General features: G+C 39.9%; 1 protein-coding gene across 1 annotated transcript; it reads left to right on the forward strand.

Moving 5' to 3' along the window:
- The first annotated feature begins 12 nt into the window (after positions 1–12).
- Positions 13–14,909, forward strand: mapk12a (mitogen-activated protein kinase 12a). Its single transcript, XM_085167884.1, has 12 exons — positions 13–903; positions 3,569–3,698; positions 3,804–3,862; positions 3,955–4,066; positions 4,148–4,177; positions 4,314–4,361; positions 4,552–4,666; positions 7,787–7,858; positions 7,978–8,057; positions 8,240–8,318; positions 8,409–8,582; positions 8,697–14,909. The coding sequence occupies exons 1-12, from the start codon at positions 785–787 to the stop codon at positions 8,774–8,776; spliced, it is 1,098 nt and encodes a 365-aa protein (XP_085024010.1). The 5' UTR covers positions 13–784; the 3' UTR covers positions 8,777–14,909.
- Positions 14,910–16,951: the final 2,042 nt, after the last annotated feature.

A 16,951-nucleotide genomic window follows, 5' to 3' on the forward strand; every position in this document is an offset into this window, starting at 1 on the left:
GTTTCTTAATCTCTCAAATAATAAATGTCCTCTTGTGTAAATGTCACACCGCACACGTGACCATGTAACATTTCCAGTTTGGTTTTGTGATAGGCTTGTTTCCTTGTTCTGTTACCTGGGTGACACGTTCAAGGATTTCTAAAAGCGCAGCTGGTGCCTCCTGGCTTGAGTAACGTTCCTGTTCCAACACGCCTGAAACAATTGCTCTTTGTAGGCTCCTCCTAAATAGCACAATTGAATGTAGACTATGTGGCAAACACGCAAGTTACAAAGACAACCGGATCGCGAAAGCCAAGGCGCGTTTCACGCCAGTTTCTTACTCGCTAAACCAACAAGTGACTCCATCTGTCCTATCAGTTAAAGCATTGTCTACCCCTATTTGAACATCATTTAGATGTTTACTCTGAGCATTTTTTATTTAGTTTTCAGTCAAGGTTGTAGTTTCTTCTTTAATGTGTCACTCGTTTGTGTATTTATAAAATGAAACCATATCCTTAGGTTGCTAAACAGGTTTTACGCACTTAAAGCGCTTCTTTCTTCGATACGTGCTCGTTTCTCTCAAGTTGCCTTCTCTTCTTCACCTTTAATTGTAGGCCTACTACAGCAGGACTCGGGAGTGGCTTTTAGCGACCTCAGGGTGCGCCCTGAGTACAGCTGCGCAATGATCGCGGGTGAGCGCATAGGTGGGATCTGGGACAATGAGATCGTAACGCCGGAAGAGCCTAAACAAGTTTAAAAAAAAGGGGCTTGTTCTGTACTGCCTATCGAGTTTATAATAGATAAGATGAATACGCGAATCAGACCGGGCTATCACCGCCTGGAAATTAACAAAACATCATGGGAAGTACCGGAGCGGTACCGGGATCTGAAGCAGGTGGGGACCGGAGCGTACGGGACGGTATGGTAAGTGAAACCTTAAGAAATTGGAGGAAACTATTAGCCGACAGCACTGCTGGTTGATGTGGAGCGGTGAAACAAAGAGAGCGACGGAACAGATGGTGCCATACAGACGGCTGCACTGTGCCACAGTCAAACAAAAGAAAAAGTATCTACGGTCCGCTGAACACATGCTGCTTCACTTCCTGATATGATGGAGACACTTGCAGCAACACTACTTGCGTTCTACATAATCACCCTGACAGCAACAGAGCTTAATTACGAGCAGCACATTTGCGTGTGAAATGGCAAAGCTGAGCCAAGTTTAATAAAAGCACGATAGTAAAAAAGCGGCTTTTCAGGCACCTTTGTGCGTCTCGCAGCATGCGGACCCTTTGTTATCAATGATTAACGTCTTGGGCGGACACTGACCGACTGAATACAACTTAATAACACATGAACAACTCCGCTCCAGCCAGAGATCACTGCCGAGACACGTCAGAGCAAGTGTTTGCCTGTAAACACAGATTTGGACTAAAAAACGCAATTCCTCAACCGAAGATAAGGAACCAACTTTTAGTTACACAGCCTAACCAGGAATGTTCCTTGTCTAGATTTCCTCATACAGGAAATAATAATGGGCTATTTTTAAAATTTGTCTCACGCCTAGTGCCGTGCAGATATCTTGATATCTTTGCTTCCAAGAAACCAGACTTTCTTTAATATTTTTAAATGCTCTCTGGCATCAGTTATCCAGGCTTTCCTTCAAAATTAATTAGACATTGGCTTCTTTTTCACTAATTTTAAGTCTATTCCTTGAATCTGACCATTTTCAGAGGAATGTTGACCTATGAATCATTCAAGCATAAAAGGAAGCACCAATGTTGAGTGATTAACCACTGTTGTGTAACAAACAACTTAACAAAGAACTGGTTTTAGACACTATCTTTAGGTGCTTTGATAATAGTGGCCCATCACAAAAACAAATAATTTGTTTCTATTTCTGTTTCTATTTAGCTGAATCTAAGTAAAATCCCAAATATAACAAGAATGAAATAATATTTTTAGGTAGAAACTTGGCCCATGTTGGTTTGGTTGGTTCAGTGTTTGCTTTAAAAATAAACAAACTGGAAAAGAATAAGTGGCCAGCTTAAAAAAACTGTCTATAACACATGAGCAGTATCTGAAAGTCATGTGTAACCCGTTCATGTGTTACGCCCGTCTTTGCGTTGTGTTCTGGCGTGAAAGTAAGAGGCCGGAGACAGTACTGGGTCTTTGGCTCTTTACTGCACATCTGCAACACAGAAATAAGGGTCTGTTCTGTGTGTGTCACGCGACTGCCAGTACACCTCTCCTCCGGTGCTGAAAGGAGCTGTGACCGGGCACACATGCACGCGCCTACGTCACCACGCAGCGCGCACACACACGAACGCACACAGACTCAGATCACACAGGTAGGAGATTGAGATGCAAAATGACATATTTAATTAAAAAAAGGTGTTTTGGGTGAAATTCAAAAGTATTTAACACATATGTTACACATGTCCTTAAGAAACTCGAAACTCGAAAAAATCCAGCAAACCCCTGACACAAGACTCGAGAGATGCATCTGGCACTTCAGTTAGTCCATTTGCTACTTGCTGAAGCCTCATCAGAAATGGTCTCAGTGAAAGAATGGCTGTCAGGAAGTCATAAGGAATGAAAACAGGGAGAAAGGCCAAGGTATGTCAAACTACACTGAAAATCAGTGGTAACAGGTCGGAGCGATGAATAAGAATGTTTCAAGTTTTGGTTTAAATCCTCGATGTATAAGAAGGAGGTTGAAAGACAAATACAACAGTGAGTGTCTACAGCCAACTGTAAAATACAGTGGATACTAGGTTATGTCAATGCAAAAATGATTTTGATCCACCATGGAAAAGCGCCTGGAAAGCATCGGATTGCCAGTGGCTTCATTTTTCAGCATGTCAGTGATTCCAAAAACACTGCTAGTGTAATAAAAGTAGAGAGCCAACAAAGAAGAGTTTTGAAGAAGCAGAACTATTCCTGAAGCTTAAAGAAATGAAAAGAAAGCTTGCCTAAGAAACTTTAGGCTGTGTTGAAGAATAAAAGCTATCATACAAAATATTGACTTTTATGCTTGTTAGAATTTCACAAATTCACATATTTTCATTTATGTTTGTACATAAATACTGGGCAGCACGGTGGCACGGTGGTTAGCATTGTTGCCGCACAGCAAGAAGTTCAATTCCACCATCAGGCCGGGGTCTTTCTGTGTGGAGTTTGCATGTTCTCCCCGTGTTTGCGTGGGTTCCCTCCGGGTACTCCGGCTTCCTCCCACCGTCCAAAGACATGCAGCTTGTGGGGATAGGTTAATTGGATAATCCAAATTGCCACTAGGTGTGAATGTGCGAGTGATTGCGAGTGCGAATGGTTGTATGTCCCTGTGTGTTAGCCCTGCGACAAACCGGCGACCTGTCCAGGGTGTACCCTGCCTCTCGCCCTATGACAGCTGGGATAGGCTCCAGCGCCCCCTGCGACCCTGAAAAGGATAAGCGGAAGCGAATGGATGGATGGATGGATGTTTGTACATTTCAATAAATCATCTGTTTCTAATTTTCCTAGCAAAATATTTAAAAAATGCGAGTTGTCTCGAAACGTTTGCACAATATTGTGTTCATATCTCCTTCAGCTCTGCAGTAGACTCAAGAACAGGAGCAAAGGTGGCGATCAAGAAGCTCTACAGACCGTTCCAGTCTGACATCTTTGCAAAACGGGCCTACAGGGAGCTGAGGCTTCTCAAACACATGAAACATGAAAATGTGAGCATAAAAACATCCAAACTTGTTAAAATGAGCAAACTGATGTATTTATAGACACATGCCTCCTATGAAACGTTGATCTGATGTCATTTCCTCCTGATGCAGGTGATTGGCCTGTTAGATGTGTTTACAGCTGACCTCTCTCTGGACAGATTTCGTGATTTGTAAGTACCTTTTCTGCCACTCTGACAGAAGCATGGAGATATTGAAAATCTGCAAATCCTCAAGAGCATTTGTTATTTTGTTATTCTCCAAGTTATCTGGTGATGCCCTTCATGGGGACAGATCTGGGGAAGCTGATGAAGATGCAGAAGCTCTCAGAAGAAAAAATTCAATATTTGGTTTACCAGATGCTTAAAGGGCTCAAGGTAAGGAGCTCTGCTTCGATCAGCTGCCAATCCATTATTACTATGTTAAAATATTCAGCTCGTTGCATTCCTTTATTACAGTATATCCATTCTGCTGGTATCATTCACAGGGTAGGCTCTCTTTAATATGTATTTTTCACCATACATATATGTGAAATATGTGAAAAGTATTAAGATAAATGGTTGTTGGTGTTTCTCTTCCTACTATGGTGCGGCGTCGCTTGTCTTTTCATGTCAACATTTGCAGGACCTCAAACCAGGAAATCTCGCTATCAACCAAGACTGCGAGCTCAAGGTACACACGGACACACCCTGATAAAAAAACGATCGTGTCTCAGTTTTTGTTTTATTTGCGTGCACTGTCAAAACGGAGTTCTGTAATAACACTGATAACTGCACCAGACAGAATTTCATTGGTTTGTATATTTTTATATTAAGTCCCTACTAAGACTTTAATGTTAATTTTACTTTAATGTTTGTTGCAGATCTTGGATTTTGGCTTAGCCAGGCAGGCAGACAGTGAGATGACGGGGTACGTAGTAACTCGCTGGTACAGAGCCCCAGAGGTGATCCTGAACTGGATGCACTACACTCAGACGGGTAATGTAGAGCTCATTCAGGGGCGAAAAAAAAGCACTCTGACTGTGATCTTTCTATCTGTGTGTCAAGTTCAGCGCTCCCCATTAGCACCAGATCATTAACAACACAAAGTGGTTGTTCTACTACTGTGCTTAACTCCATTTCCTAGATGTTCCTTTGAACAGTGCCCGATGCTTGTAGGTGGAGAATATTAGCTGTAGGGAAAACATGGCAAAGAGTTTGTCTCGCTTTAATTTTAAATTAACCCTAAAGTGTGGGATTTTTGCTGCTGGGTCATTCCATTAAAAATCAATGAATCCCCTCTTTTCAGAGTACGTGGGGTGTGTTGAAATGTGGGGCTTTTTATGTTCTCTTATTTTTCTAGTATTTTTTAAGCTCTTTTAACTCCCTGACAGAAGATAGTCCCATTAAATGTTCAAAGGAAAAAGTGCAACAATTCAATTGGCAGGACATAGAGAACACCGAGTCTTTGTACCCTAAATGTTTGATCTGTTTTCTGCTAATTTGTTAGATGAAACTTCACAAAGCCAATTTTGGGTAAATTTGCAGGGACCAAATGGGATAGGAGGGTGGTCAAATCAACTTAAGGTCTCCTTTATGCCTCCATTCTGATGCCATTAATGTGATCTTTTTTTCATACTTACCAATGTTTTATTTTATATACTTTTTAGGGAAATTAAACTGACCAAACAAGCACTATTCATGTATGCAATATTCTAAAATGTGTGTTTTGCAAAAGTGCAACTATCTGCGATTGGTCATAAGCAGTGTTGGGAAGGTTACTTTTAAAATGTATTCCATTACAGAATACAGAATACAATACATGCCCCAAAATGTATTCTGTAACGTATTCTGTTACGTTACTCAATGAGAGTAACGCATTCTGAATACTTTGGATTACTTAATATATTATCATGCTGTTTACAACTACATGAATGTACTATTGCTGTGATTTATTACTGTTACTGAAGGTCCGCGGCTCCGAACCGTAGTAAAGGGACCTCTGGCTAATACGGTGGGTTCTGTGTCGGGCTCGTAGCCGAAAACTAGCTTTACTTTGTTGTCTGGGTCAACTTTGCTAGCAGAGACAGAGAGAGGCGTTGAAAGGCTGCTCCAGCGGAACTTATTGTTTTTGGAGGAAAACACGAACACGGTGTACAGTCGAGTCTTAATAGCTTATTTACAACTGGGCTCGTCAGGCTCTCTTCTTGGCTGCAGTGGTTATTATTATATTTACATGCTTCCAGCTCCCGTTTTTGCTCGATGACAGCTCGTACTTTTCCTTTTTCTCCCTCCCTCGCTCACAGACACATAACGTGTATGGCAGTCCATTCTCCCTGCAGCACGGACTACACTGCCCATGATGCTACATTCTTTAGAGCTATACCTGTAGCATTCTGCCTATTAGCTTAGCACAACAACAACAACAAAAGGCGCTCTCTCACCCAGGAAACACGCAGAGAGAGAGAGCGTCACCCTGTAACCATGGCAACCGTAACGCTGCCGCCTGGAACAACAGAACGTAGCTGTCAAACAAAACCCAAACAGTCCTGACCCGCCACAATATGAAACAGGGAAGTACCGCCGTGTAATCCATTTATTTCAACAAAGTAACTGTATTCTAAATACCACCTTTTTAAACGGTAACTGTAACGGAATACAGTTACTCATATTTTGTATTTTAAATACGTAACGGCGGCACATGTATTCCGTTACTCCCCAACACTGGTCATAAGCAACATGCCCAGTGTCCACACATCAAAATCTTGTGAAAAAAGGACTTTTCTGTCTGATCATCATGAGAGTGTAAAGCTCAGTCCAGATGGGAATATAATATAAAGAGTCAACATCTCAGCAAGCTTTGTGATCTGTTACTTTCACAAATGACACGTGTCACAAGGTTTATGTGACAGACTTGGAGCAATGATTAAAAACTTGCAGCCAGACCCGGTTTATAACTAACGTTTACAACAGCAATCACATCCTGACCCTACGGCAACGCTTTGAGCACAGCACACCTCCTCTCAGTTCAGTGTTTGACCCAATGATGTTCATAGCGAAAAAGAAAAGGGCAAGTTTTAGGATCCGGTAAGACAGTCCTGCAGAAATGAGAGCTATTCTCCAGCTCATGAGCCCCAGCTGAAAATGTTCAAGTTGTCGAGACAGTCGTCGAGAATGGCAATATAACTGCGACAACATGAGCAGTATCAGCAGTTAACACTGGTCCCTTTGTGACTGCTGTCTATGGATATAGTGATATATTTGAGAAATAGATGTTGGGGTTCTCAAACAAACACAGAAGGATCCAAAAAGAGTACAAGTGCTTTCATATTACGACATAAGCCATGAATGTTTACAGAAAGCAGACCTATTTAAGTTTTCTGTGGTTAATTATCAGAAAATAGACTAAACATCCAAGTTAGCATCTACACATTACAATTTGCAAAAATGTGATATATCCTGTGATAATTGATTCTCAGCTGGTTATAGAATAAATCTTAGTGAACAAAAGAAAGATTTTGGCTTTAATTTGTAGTTTTTGATGTTTTGTCACAGAGTTTAAATGTGTCCAGTCCTGAAGAATTTATTTTTATTTACTACTAAAGTTATTAGGGAATAAAAATGCTGGAAAATAAGGCACTTAAACAGTCCCTGATATTAATCTATGTCTTTGAAGGGCCTGTAACTTGGACGATTTTCCCTTCATCCTAAACGGCACAGCAGATGTCTGTCCCACTGTTGCTAAGTGCTGTCTCTCAGGGGATCGTCTGATTGTGGTGGTTTCCCCTCTAATGTTGTAGCATCTTTATCTTAAAATTTAAAGTGTCTTGAGGTGACTGTTGTTGTGAATTCACACAATAAATTAAATTAAATTAAATTGAGAAGAATTAATTAAAATATGCTAAAGTTATTGTACAAAAAGAAGATGTCAGTAAGGTGAGGTAAGAAAGTGGCCAAAACTACTAAGAATATCTTTTTAAAATGAAAAGTTTTACTGTTAAGCCCGGTGTTGTCTCAGTTATTATCCACTAGGTGGGGCTGTTGTAACACTTTGTTTTAGAATAAGTTACTAAATGTTTGGCGTTTTATCAACTCTGCTTTTTATTTCTTCTTTCTCAGTGGACATTTGGTCAGTGGGCTGCATCATGGCAGAGATGCTGCAAGGAAAACCTCTTTTTAAAGGCAGTGACCGTATCCTTTCACCTTGTAGACCCACAAGTTATAAAACAAACATGTTGCTTTTGTCTAACCTAATATCTTTTTTATTGTACCTTTTTATTCTTATTTGAGCCTTAACACCTCTTCTTCAGACCTAGATCAGCTGACTGAGATCATGAAGCTCATAGGAACACCATCACAGGAATTTATATCAAAACTAGACTCCGAGGATGTGAGTTCCAAAAATGTGTAACTTTGTGGTCCTAAAGATTGTTGTGGTGCTTAGTTGTGCTTGACACAATGACATTTTAGGAACTGGAGGCAGATTTGAGTGCTTTGTTGGACTTTATTGGTACAGTATTAAGTTAATAAACACCTATTCGCCTATTCGTTGTCCTCTCTGTCTCTTCTTAGGCAAAATCCTACCTCAAAAGCCTTGGAAAAGTGGAAAAGAAAGACTTTCAGAAGGTGTTTTCCACAAGTAATCCACAAGGTATTACATACTCAGGCCTTTAATTTGATGTGTTTTCATTTTGGTAAACAAACTCCAAATGGATTTTCTCTTGTCATCATTCTCGCTCAGCCGTGTCAGTGCTGGAGCGAATGTTATTGGTAGATCCAGAAAAACGGGTAACTGCTGCAGAAGCTCTCACGCTGCCTTACTTCACGGAGTTTAGAGACCCAGACGAGGAGACGGAAGCACAGCCGTATGATCACTCACTAGACAATGCAGAGCTGACTTTGGACCAGTGGAAACGTAAGAATGAAGGGGCGTATTGAGGTTGCAATTTCAGAAGGACAGAGGCAAAAGGAGGTGGAAAGTGTGAGCTAAGTGCTATTGTTTAATATCCTGCTGTGCTTCTTTCTTTAGGTCACACCTTCACAGAGATCTTGTCTTTCAAGCCTGTTGTGCTGGAAGCCAAGGACCCTTCCAAGGAAACCTCACTGTAATATGCACAGAGCTGACGCTGCAACCTGGAACCAGAACAAACAAACACGTTTTTTTTTTAATGACAATCTCAACTATGAAAACTCAAGTTAATGAATGTAAACTGGCCCCGTTCTCATAAGTGCAAGCTGCTGTGGGATTTTTCACGACAGTTAAATAGACACTTTATTTGTTCTAAAATAATAAATGTTTCATTAAAATACAAAGTCTCAGCTGCAAATCAAGTGGCTTTATAGTAACACGTTAGAGGAACGTGTGAGTACATATTACCCAAAGTTTATAGGTTCAGAATCCTTTGGACAGATATGCATGAATATTAAACATCTGTGGAGAAGTTAATGAAGCCATTAACCTATAAACATCAGTCGACACTTGTATCATCCCTGGTGGTGCTCTCCTCGGCTACAGCCCTGCCCTATAAACTGTTAATTGTCATGGGTCCTCCTGCCTTTAGTCTAATATTCAGTAAGAGGAATAGAGCTCAGATGGATTATCAAATCAAGGACAGCTTAGAGAAAAACTTTGAACACTGACAAGGAAACATGTCCACATGCTTCCTTGAGAGTATTGCCATAAAGTGGAGCTTTGAAGTGCAAAGGATTTTCCTGTCATCTCAAAGACTTATTCACCTGTGATTCACCTTTAACTTTGGCAAATCAACCACCTTTAGTATCTCTTTTATCATTTTATTCCTTGTACTTACAGAAAACTTTACCTTAATCTAAAAGGTCACAAGTGACCATTTGCTTGTCTATTTTGTGTGTGTCTCCAACCAGAGCTTTTTCTGTGGAAGGATTCACATCTCTCTATCTCCCAAAAGACACGTTCACTACTGATGCAAAGCCATTCACAAACTCATCGTGACTTAAAGCAGATACTTGGCATTTTAATGTTGCATTTGTTCATTTATTTTTGATTTGTGCTTGAATCACAGAACCTGAAGGAAAACAGTAAAAACAACACAGAACTGTTCCAATTTCAGTTTCAGGGGTACAGATATTTTTTTCTAATAGTTCTACTGAATCCATGATTATCTATCACCTGGTACAATTTAAATATTCCCACCTTTAATTAAGAAGTTTAGTATTTTAGAAATAGAAATATTGAAATTCATTAAGGCTACGTCCACACGTACAGGGGTATTTTTGAAAACGGAGATTTTCCGTTTTCGTTTTAAAAAATAATCCCGTCGTAAAGGCAGAAATGAAGGAAAACGCTGCTAGGAACATGCCAAAGCAGCAGGTGGTGCTATAGTCCTAACCGTGTAGAAATTTTGGCCAATCAGAAGTCTAGAAGCCTCGGCGGGAAAAAGTAAACAAAGTTGGGGCATAGAAGCAGAACCCAGTCGTATGTGTGGAGGGACAGTAACTGTGTGTGTATATGTAAGCATTTAAACACTGCAGAGAGAACAATTAACAGTAACAGTATTGTAGAAATTCATTTCACCGAAACAATAACTTGGCGCACACTGTGACGTCAAAAAAAGGCGCACACCTTTGACGCTGTGTTTTCTGCGTTTTCTCCGTTTTTCTCGTCCACACGTAAATGCAAAAACGGAGTTTTAGAAAATATCCAACCTGGCCGGAGTTTTTAAAAATCTCCGTTTTCAGTGACCGAAAACGCCGTTTACGTGTGGACGAAAGGTGCAAACGCATAGAAAAATCTGCGTTTTCAAAAATACCCGGGTACGTGTGGACGTAGCCTAAGAATCTTTGAAAAAACCCATTGTTAATAGGATGCTGTTGAGTTAATTGTATTGTATTTAAAAGTACAATTATTAACAAACACTTGTAATTTATGTTAATATGCTATTTTGCAACTTCCGCATTATTTGCAGCTTGTCTTGAAGTGTGTGGGTGTGTATGTGCACTGTGGTTCATGTGAAATCCCTCAGCAGGGCATGCACAAACATTCACGTTTTAATTTCAAAACCAAAGGTTTCTGATTGTTTAGACTTTGTAAAGGTTGCAAAACACACCTTCTCTAGTTATATGTGAACAAATGTTTCCAGTTGTGCAGTTTTTATATTAAAGGTTCTCTTTGAAAATGTCTTTTTTTTGCGGTGGTTTTCCGAGCAGATGTTCTGTTTAAACGGTTCATCATATACAGAACCTTAAGTTACGTTTGACCTTAGTATCTTCACTTTTAGGCCAAACAATGAAAACAACTTATAATGAACAAAATGGAAGAAATAATCAATATAAGGCTGGACTCCACTTCTGTTGTTAGGAGTTCGGTATATACTTGTAAAAGCAACATATCCATGTCCTCAACAAACATACAATTTAACACTAGGGGGCAGCATGTAAACAAGCAACAACATGGCTGTGCTAAAAACTGTGATGTGGGTTGACCCACCGTGTAGGTCTAGACTGAAATAGCTTTACAAAAGAGTAAGTTCTTTACTTTTTTTCCATTAGCTCTACCAACAGGTCAAACCTTTGATTTTTGGACAAATACTTGAAAACTGTTGGCATTTCCATCAGCCTACATACACCATGTTTAATGGCAATAAGTAAATGTTATTATGCTCAACACTGATAAACGAAATAGTCCATCTGGCAAACATCAGCATGTTAACATCGTCATACTGAGCATGAGAGCAAACTGTTTTTAGCCTTTTGTTCTCGGAGGACAGACTTGTTATTTTATTTTTAATGCTCAAACCAGTCAAAGATAAGTTGTCATGGTAGTATTACAGTGATTTATTGTACTTTAGTTAACACTAACAACTTTGCACTGAATATGATTGATGAGCTGAAGAAACAAATGTGTTAACATTCTTGCAGATTTCATCTTTGCCTTTAGATTCTGCTCATTCCTCAACCTTCTGCTCGATAGTGTTGAATTTAACAAGCTAGTGAACTCCAGATCCTTGACTCCAAAGGGCGACTCTCCAGAGGACAAGCTTCCTTCCTGGGCCTGAGCTTCTCCAAACCAAACCCTGGATGTTGTGTCCTCACACACGAGGTTGGGGTGATGCTGAATAGTTCACAGAGAAGTCACAGAGTTCTGTTCCCGCTGCAGACAGGAAAGCAGAGGGGAGAGTATCCCCCAACACAGCAGCACATGTTTGTTAATCCTGTAGCTTATTTTCAACGTGCTGGATTCCAGCACCATATTTCCAAAGACGCATGTGTATAGTTTATACGTGTACACCGGTACAGATGGATACAACTGGCATGCACAGTTGGATGCACATCTCACACACTCATTTATTCACATCAGAGTGCCAGAGACTCAAGAGGGAGCACGTGTGGAATGACAGCAATGCCCAAACACTGATCTGACCCAGGTCACTCTCCTTTCTTGAAGGGGAATGTCATAAATTATAACTCTGTTTACTTCATGCGTCTGGGGGAGGTACATCACCATGAATCTCAGCATGGTGAGAGGATTAACAGTGTCTTTGCTGGGGTGCTTTGTAGTTCATGCATCCCTAGAGTTCATTTTAGTTTGTCCGCGTGAAAAATTTTCCTTTGAGCGCAGAAATTCTACAGTTTGCATCATTTGTCTCGGAGCAGAAACTCAGACAGCTAAAGATTGAATAAATAAGAGCCAGTGCTGTCACCACGAGAATGAAATCAGTTCTTTATAGCCATCCAAGTTCATCAGGTTTTATTGAAATGAACCACAGTGACAGTGTTTATTCTCCAGATAATCTGAGTTGTCATGTCCTTGCTGGAGATAAAATAAACAGATTCAAGGGCTCAGCAGCGATAAATTGATTGGCGTTTTACCAGGAGCTGAAGTGAAAGTCTGCCAGCTTGCTGAATGTCCTTGTCATTGTGTGTTTGAGAGCTTTTGCACTGAAATTTTATTTTTAAATAGCAGGGTGTTTGTGTACACGATGTTCAGCATGCAGCTATTTTCTTGGTTCCATGTGTCATTTTGGATCTGTGCGGCTGTGGCTATTCGCTGGCATAAAGAGAGAAGCAATAAAACATTTTCTTATGCATGTATTTTCTTATAAATGGCTGAGCGCATCAAGAACAATGTGAAAATTCAAATATTCTGTATGACAGTATGAATATATTTAGCGCATATCCCTGCAATACTGGCAAGAAACAGGTGGATTTTTTTAGTAAGCTTGCTCATATCGAAGTGGATACAATAATTTTTTCCCAATTTGAAAGGGAGAGGAAATTATCTGTAATCCTTTCCGAAACTTTGCAAGTTAATATGTTTTCTGTTAGTTTGCTTTAGCAAATTAATACTCGTGTTTAGAACTTTCTAGCTTCAGTGTTATTTCGTTTGTGTCCACATCTCAGTGTGTATGAGTGGAGGTCAAGCTCACCGAACCCTGATAATAGTGAGCCACACAATTGGCCGACATGAGAGTTTTTTGTCTAACTATGTCAATCTTTCTCTTTTCATTAATGTTGCCCTGATCATTGTAAGATGTATACAGAAGCAAACAAGTCCATGGGATCCTTCAGGGGGAGAGCAGGACCTGCTGCACACAGTATAAAGGAAATTCCAGAGGCTCACATGGAACCACTGTTAATACTTTGGGGAGATGCTCCAACTCACTGAACCCACCAGGATGTGGGTGGGTTGAAAAAGGACATAGGGAAGAGTAAAGAGATGTGAAATTAGAAAATAAAGATAGGCCACTCTGGATGAAAGTCAAGGAAGAGGAGATGAAGAAAAAGACTGCAAGAGATACAGAGGGCCTGAGGGAAAGGGCACTTTAGTTTACATTAGCTCATTCATTAGCCATCCACAGCTTGTTTGAAGACTTCTGTGGAATATACACAATGTTAAGAGCGTCTGCAACAGATTGCATTCTTTCTCCGAGGATAACTCAGTTTCCATATGTGATGTGTTGACGTATGGGCTGTGGTGTGTCACGTTTAAGACTGATGGGAGTCTGCCTCTGAGTAGGAGGAATCATTGTAGTTTTAAATAGAGGACAATGTGTTGACCACAGCTTGCTTTCGAGACTTGCAATATGTGTAACAAGTAAATATAGAACCGTCTCTATCTTATTGACAGGAGTTGTGATTTTATGTAATTAAAGTGTTTCTGCAGTGGGTGCTGTTAGGAAGCTTTTGCTTGTCTCCTGGATTCGATTTTCTATCAACAAGCTCTTTTTGAACACTGTCTATGCACTTAACTAAACTGCCTCACTTTAACAACTCTCTCAATTATATACAATAAATAATATGATAGTTTCTAAAAGGTGAAAGTCGGGCACTGAAACAAATAGCTGTAAAAAATATAGGAAATGGAATGTAAATTGTAATGTACTGTTCTTTGTGAATACAGTTAAATGATGTAAATGCGGGTGTTCAAATGAACAGAGGTAGCACAGCAGTAGTACAAGGATAGCACAATGATTTACTTTAGCAAGTGTAAAGACTGTAAAGGGGAATGTCGATGTTGAAAGTAAAATTATTCACTTAGAAGCAGTGTTGGTCAAGTTACTTGAAAAAAGTAATCAGTAACTAATTACTGATTACTTCCCCAAAAAAGTAATCCAGTTACTTTACTGATTACTTATTTTCAAAAGTAATTAATTACTTAGTTACTTAGTTACTTTTTAAAAACACGATTTACAACCTGAATAGGTGATAAAGTGATAGATCTTTCAGCCCAATTCTACTTTTTCTGCATAATCCATCATACAAAATGTAATCAAATGGAAAAGTCTCTTTTTAAAACTTGTTTTATTAGTTTTAATCTTTTAACTTTATGCATCAAGCAAAAATTTAATTATCTGCAACATTCTCTGACTGGAAGAAATTTGTTTAATATTTAAACCTATTTTCTGCACATTCCAGCACATAAAATAAAATATTTTTTGTGTTTACACTCAGTCTTTCAAATAGATGCAAGTAAAACACAGCAGAAAATAAATGAAATCAAAGACTAGCGGTCCTGATGCTCTATTTTCACCTGTAAAGCAGGAGTAGGGTAGGCGGAGGTTTATCCTGGTGCAGGTGTGCAGCGGTCAGTGGAAGAATCCGCGAGTTTCTCTGTGAGTTTCCCATTACGCACACTCGGAGCTTGTTTAGGGTTTTTTTCGCTGTAAAAAGAAGTTTTCTTCCCACGCACAACGGACACTAATGTTTTTGTCACTTTTTATGGAATCAAACTCAAAGTAAGGTCAGTACTTCCACGCTTTAAACACTCCGCACTTGATATGTTATCCATTGTTGATCTGCACACAGCTGTTGTCACCAACGTTGCGCTTGCTTACGTCACTGTCATGAGACATTCTCGCAAAAAAATCACGGTTTTAGTAACGCAGTAACGCAGCGTTCCTATGGGAAAGTAACATAATCTAATTACCGTTTTTCCAATAGTAATCCCTTACTTTTCTCGTTACTTGAAAAAAGTAATCGGATTACAGTAACGCCCATCTCAGTGCCATAATTCAGTTATTTCTTCTTCAGACTTTGACTGTTGTGGATGTGTAATGTGGTTCCCAGTTTGTGTATAAGCCTTAGCTGCTGCTCTTAAGATCCCCATATTCATTATGTGTGGCCACTGGTCTTTGTTAGGGTAAACATTAAAATTCTAAAAATAACAGCATTCCTGTACCCGTGTGGTGCACGGAGTACAGGAATTGTGACAAAGCTGTGCAGCTGAGGACATGTGCTACACTTTACAGTAATCACAGCACCACAACAGCTGACAGTATTACGTTGTAATCATATACTGAAAATGAAGTTATATTCAAAACTTTATCTTATCTGCTACATTGTTTCATTTAGTGCTTGTCATTCACTTTCGTGCGATATGTTTCACTTTTATTAGAAATAACAGACAGAGTTTAAGCAAGCCTCTAAAATCCACTGTTCTTTTCACTATCAAACTCTTGCCGTCCCCCCTGCAGGCTTGAAAGGCGGTTGTTAAAAGTTTGTAGTTTCCTCGCTGCAGCTTGAAGTCATTCTGTTCAAATGGATTCCTATGGTGACAAGTTTTCACGGTGGGAAAAAAAAGGAATCAAAAGGCCCACAGGAATTCCCAAAACATGTTCCACTCCTCTGCCGATCCATATGCTCAGTTTGTGGAATCAATAAAGTTTATCATATCCTTAGGAAAACCAGGATCCTTGTTCACATTTGTATGCGTGTGTATTTATATGCTTAAGATGCCCTGAAGGTGAGGATGCTACAAGATTCAAAGTAAGGGCTACGTCTATGTAAGTTTAACAGAAGTCAACTTTGGATAGTAAAACCAGATAGATTTTACGGCCAAGTGTGCACGAGGAGTCAGAAGTGACCTTAACAATCACTTTTTTAGGGGTCAAGACAACAATTTGGATAAAAGCTCAGATGTGAAAGGTCACAGTATATCACATGACCTGTGATTTTAAGGGAGCTGCTTCTGTGACAGGGTGAGTGTTTGATGGAACGTGAAATATCCAGAGGCAGAAAATAAAAACAGTCAGAGTTGGCTGCTTTAAAGTTCTTACTTCTTAAGCTTATGTAAGTGGGTTTCATAATATAAAACCCAGTATCACGCCATATTGGAAGTACTTGTTTTAATGCCAGATGGCTTCTACACTGTGTTTCCTCTGATATAAAAAAGCAAATTGTTTGTCTCGCGTATGAATGTGAAGGTTGAAAAATAAACGGGCGTTATTGACAGTAGTGGATAAAAATGTAACCACAGAAGTCAAACCCCTTAAACTTTGTTCTATTAACCATCAAAATCTTCTCAATCTGCCCAGCTTGATGCGCTTAGAGCTGATGATTGCTTTCAGGTGTACGTCCTTACTGGAAGAGCTAAAACTTCACATTTTTTCCTTACTAAAACCCGTCCGTGCTGAATAAAGGAAACTCTCTCCAAAGCACATGCACCGGTGGTATGGCAGAGAACAAAACAACCCTCCTTTTTTTCCAAATGGGGGACTGATGGTAGTGGTGAGGAATGTCAGCATCTGTGTTGAGGATATTTTCTGTTTTATGGCTGTTTACTGGGAGATGCCAGCGAGTGCTGTGGTGAGAGCCCTGGGACTGGGCTACAGCCCCAGTCTCTCCGCCTCATGTCTGTCCACGTGGGCAGGAGATACCACACCAGACATCGTTTTTAAATCTAGTCGCCGCAAGTTAGTAAAAAGACAGTATGACTTTGTTTTCTTTTTGTTACCCTTGGTTTCTTTCTGTTCCTACATTCATGTTTATGACTTGGCTCTCTGCTCTTATGACATAACCATATCTGGT

Source organism: Neolamprologus multifasciatus, chromosome 7, assembly GCF_963576455.1.
Source record: "Neolamprologus multifasciatus chromosome 7, fNeoMul1.2, whole genome shotgun sequence".
NCBI lineage: Eukaryota > Metazoa > Chordata > Actinopteri > Cichliformes > Cichlidae > Neolamprologus > Neolamprologus multifasciatus.

Coding starts and splice junctions, on each gene's coding strand:
- mapk12a (XM_085167884.1), top strand. CDS start 785: ATGAATACGCGAATCAGACCGGGCTATCACCGCCTGGAAATTAACAAA. Junction 3,863..3,954: donor CTGGACAGATTTCGTGATTT/GTAAGTACCTTT, acceptor TTATTCTCCAAG/TTATCTGGTGATGCCCTTCA. Junction 4,067..4,147: donor AGATGCTTAAAGGGCTCAAG/GTAAGGAGCTCT, acceptor CCTTTATTACAG/TATATCCATTCTGCTGGTAT.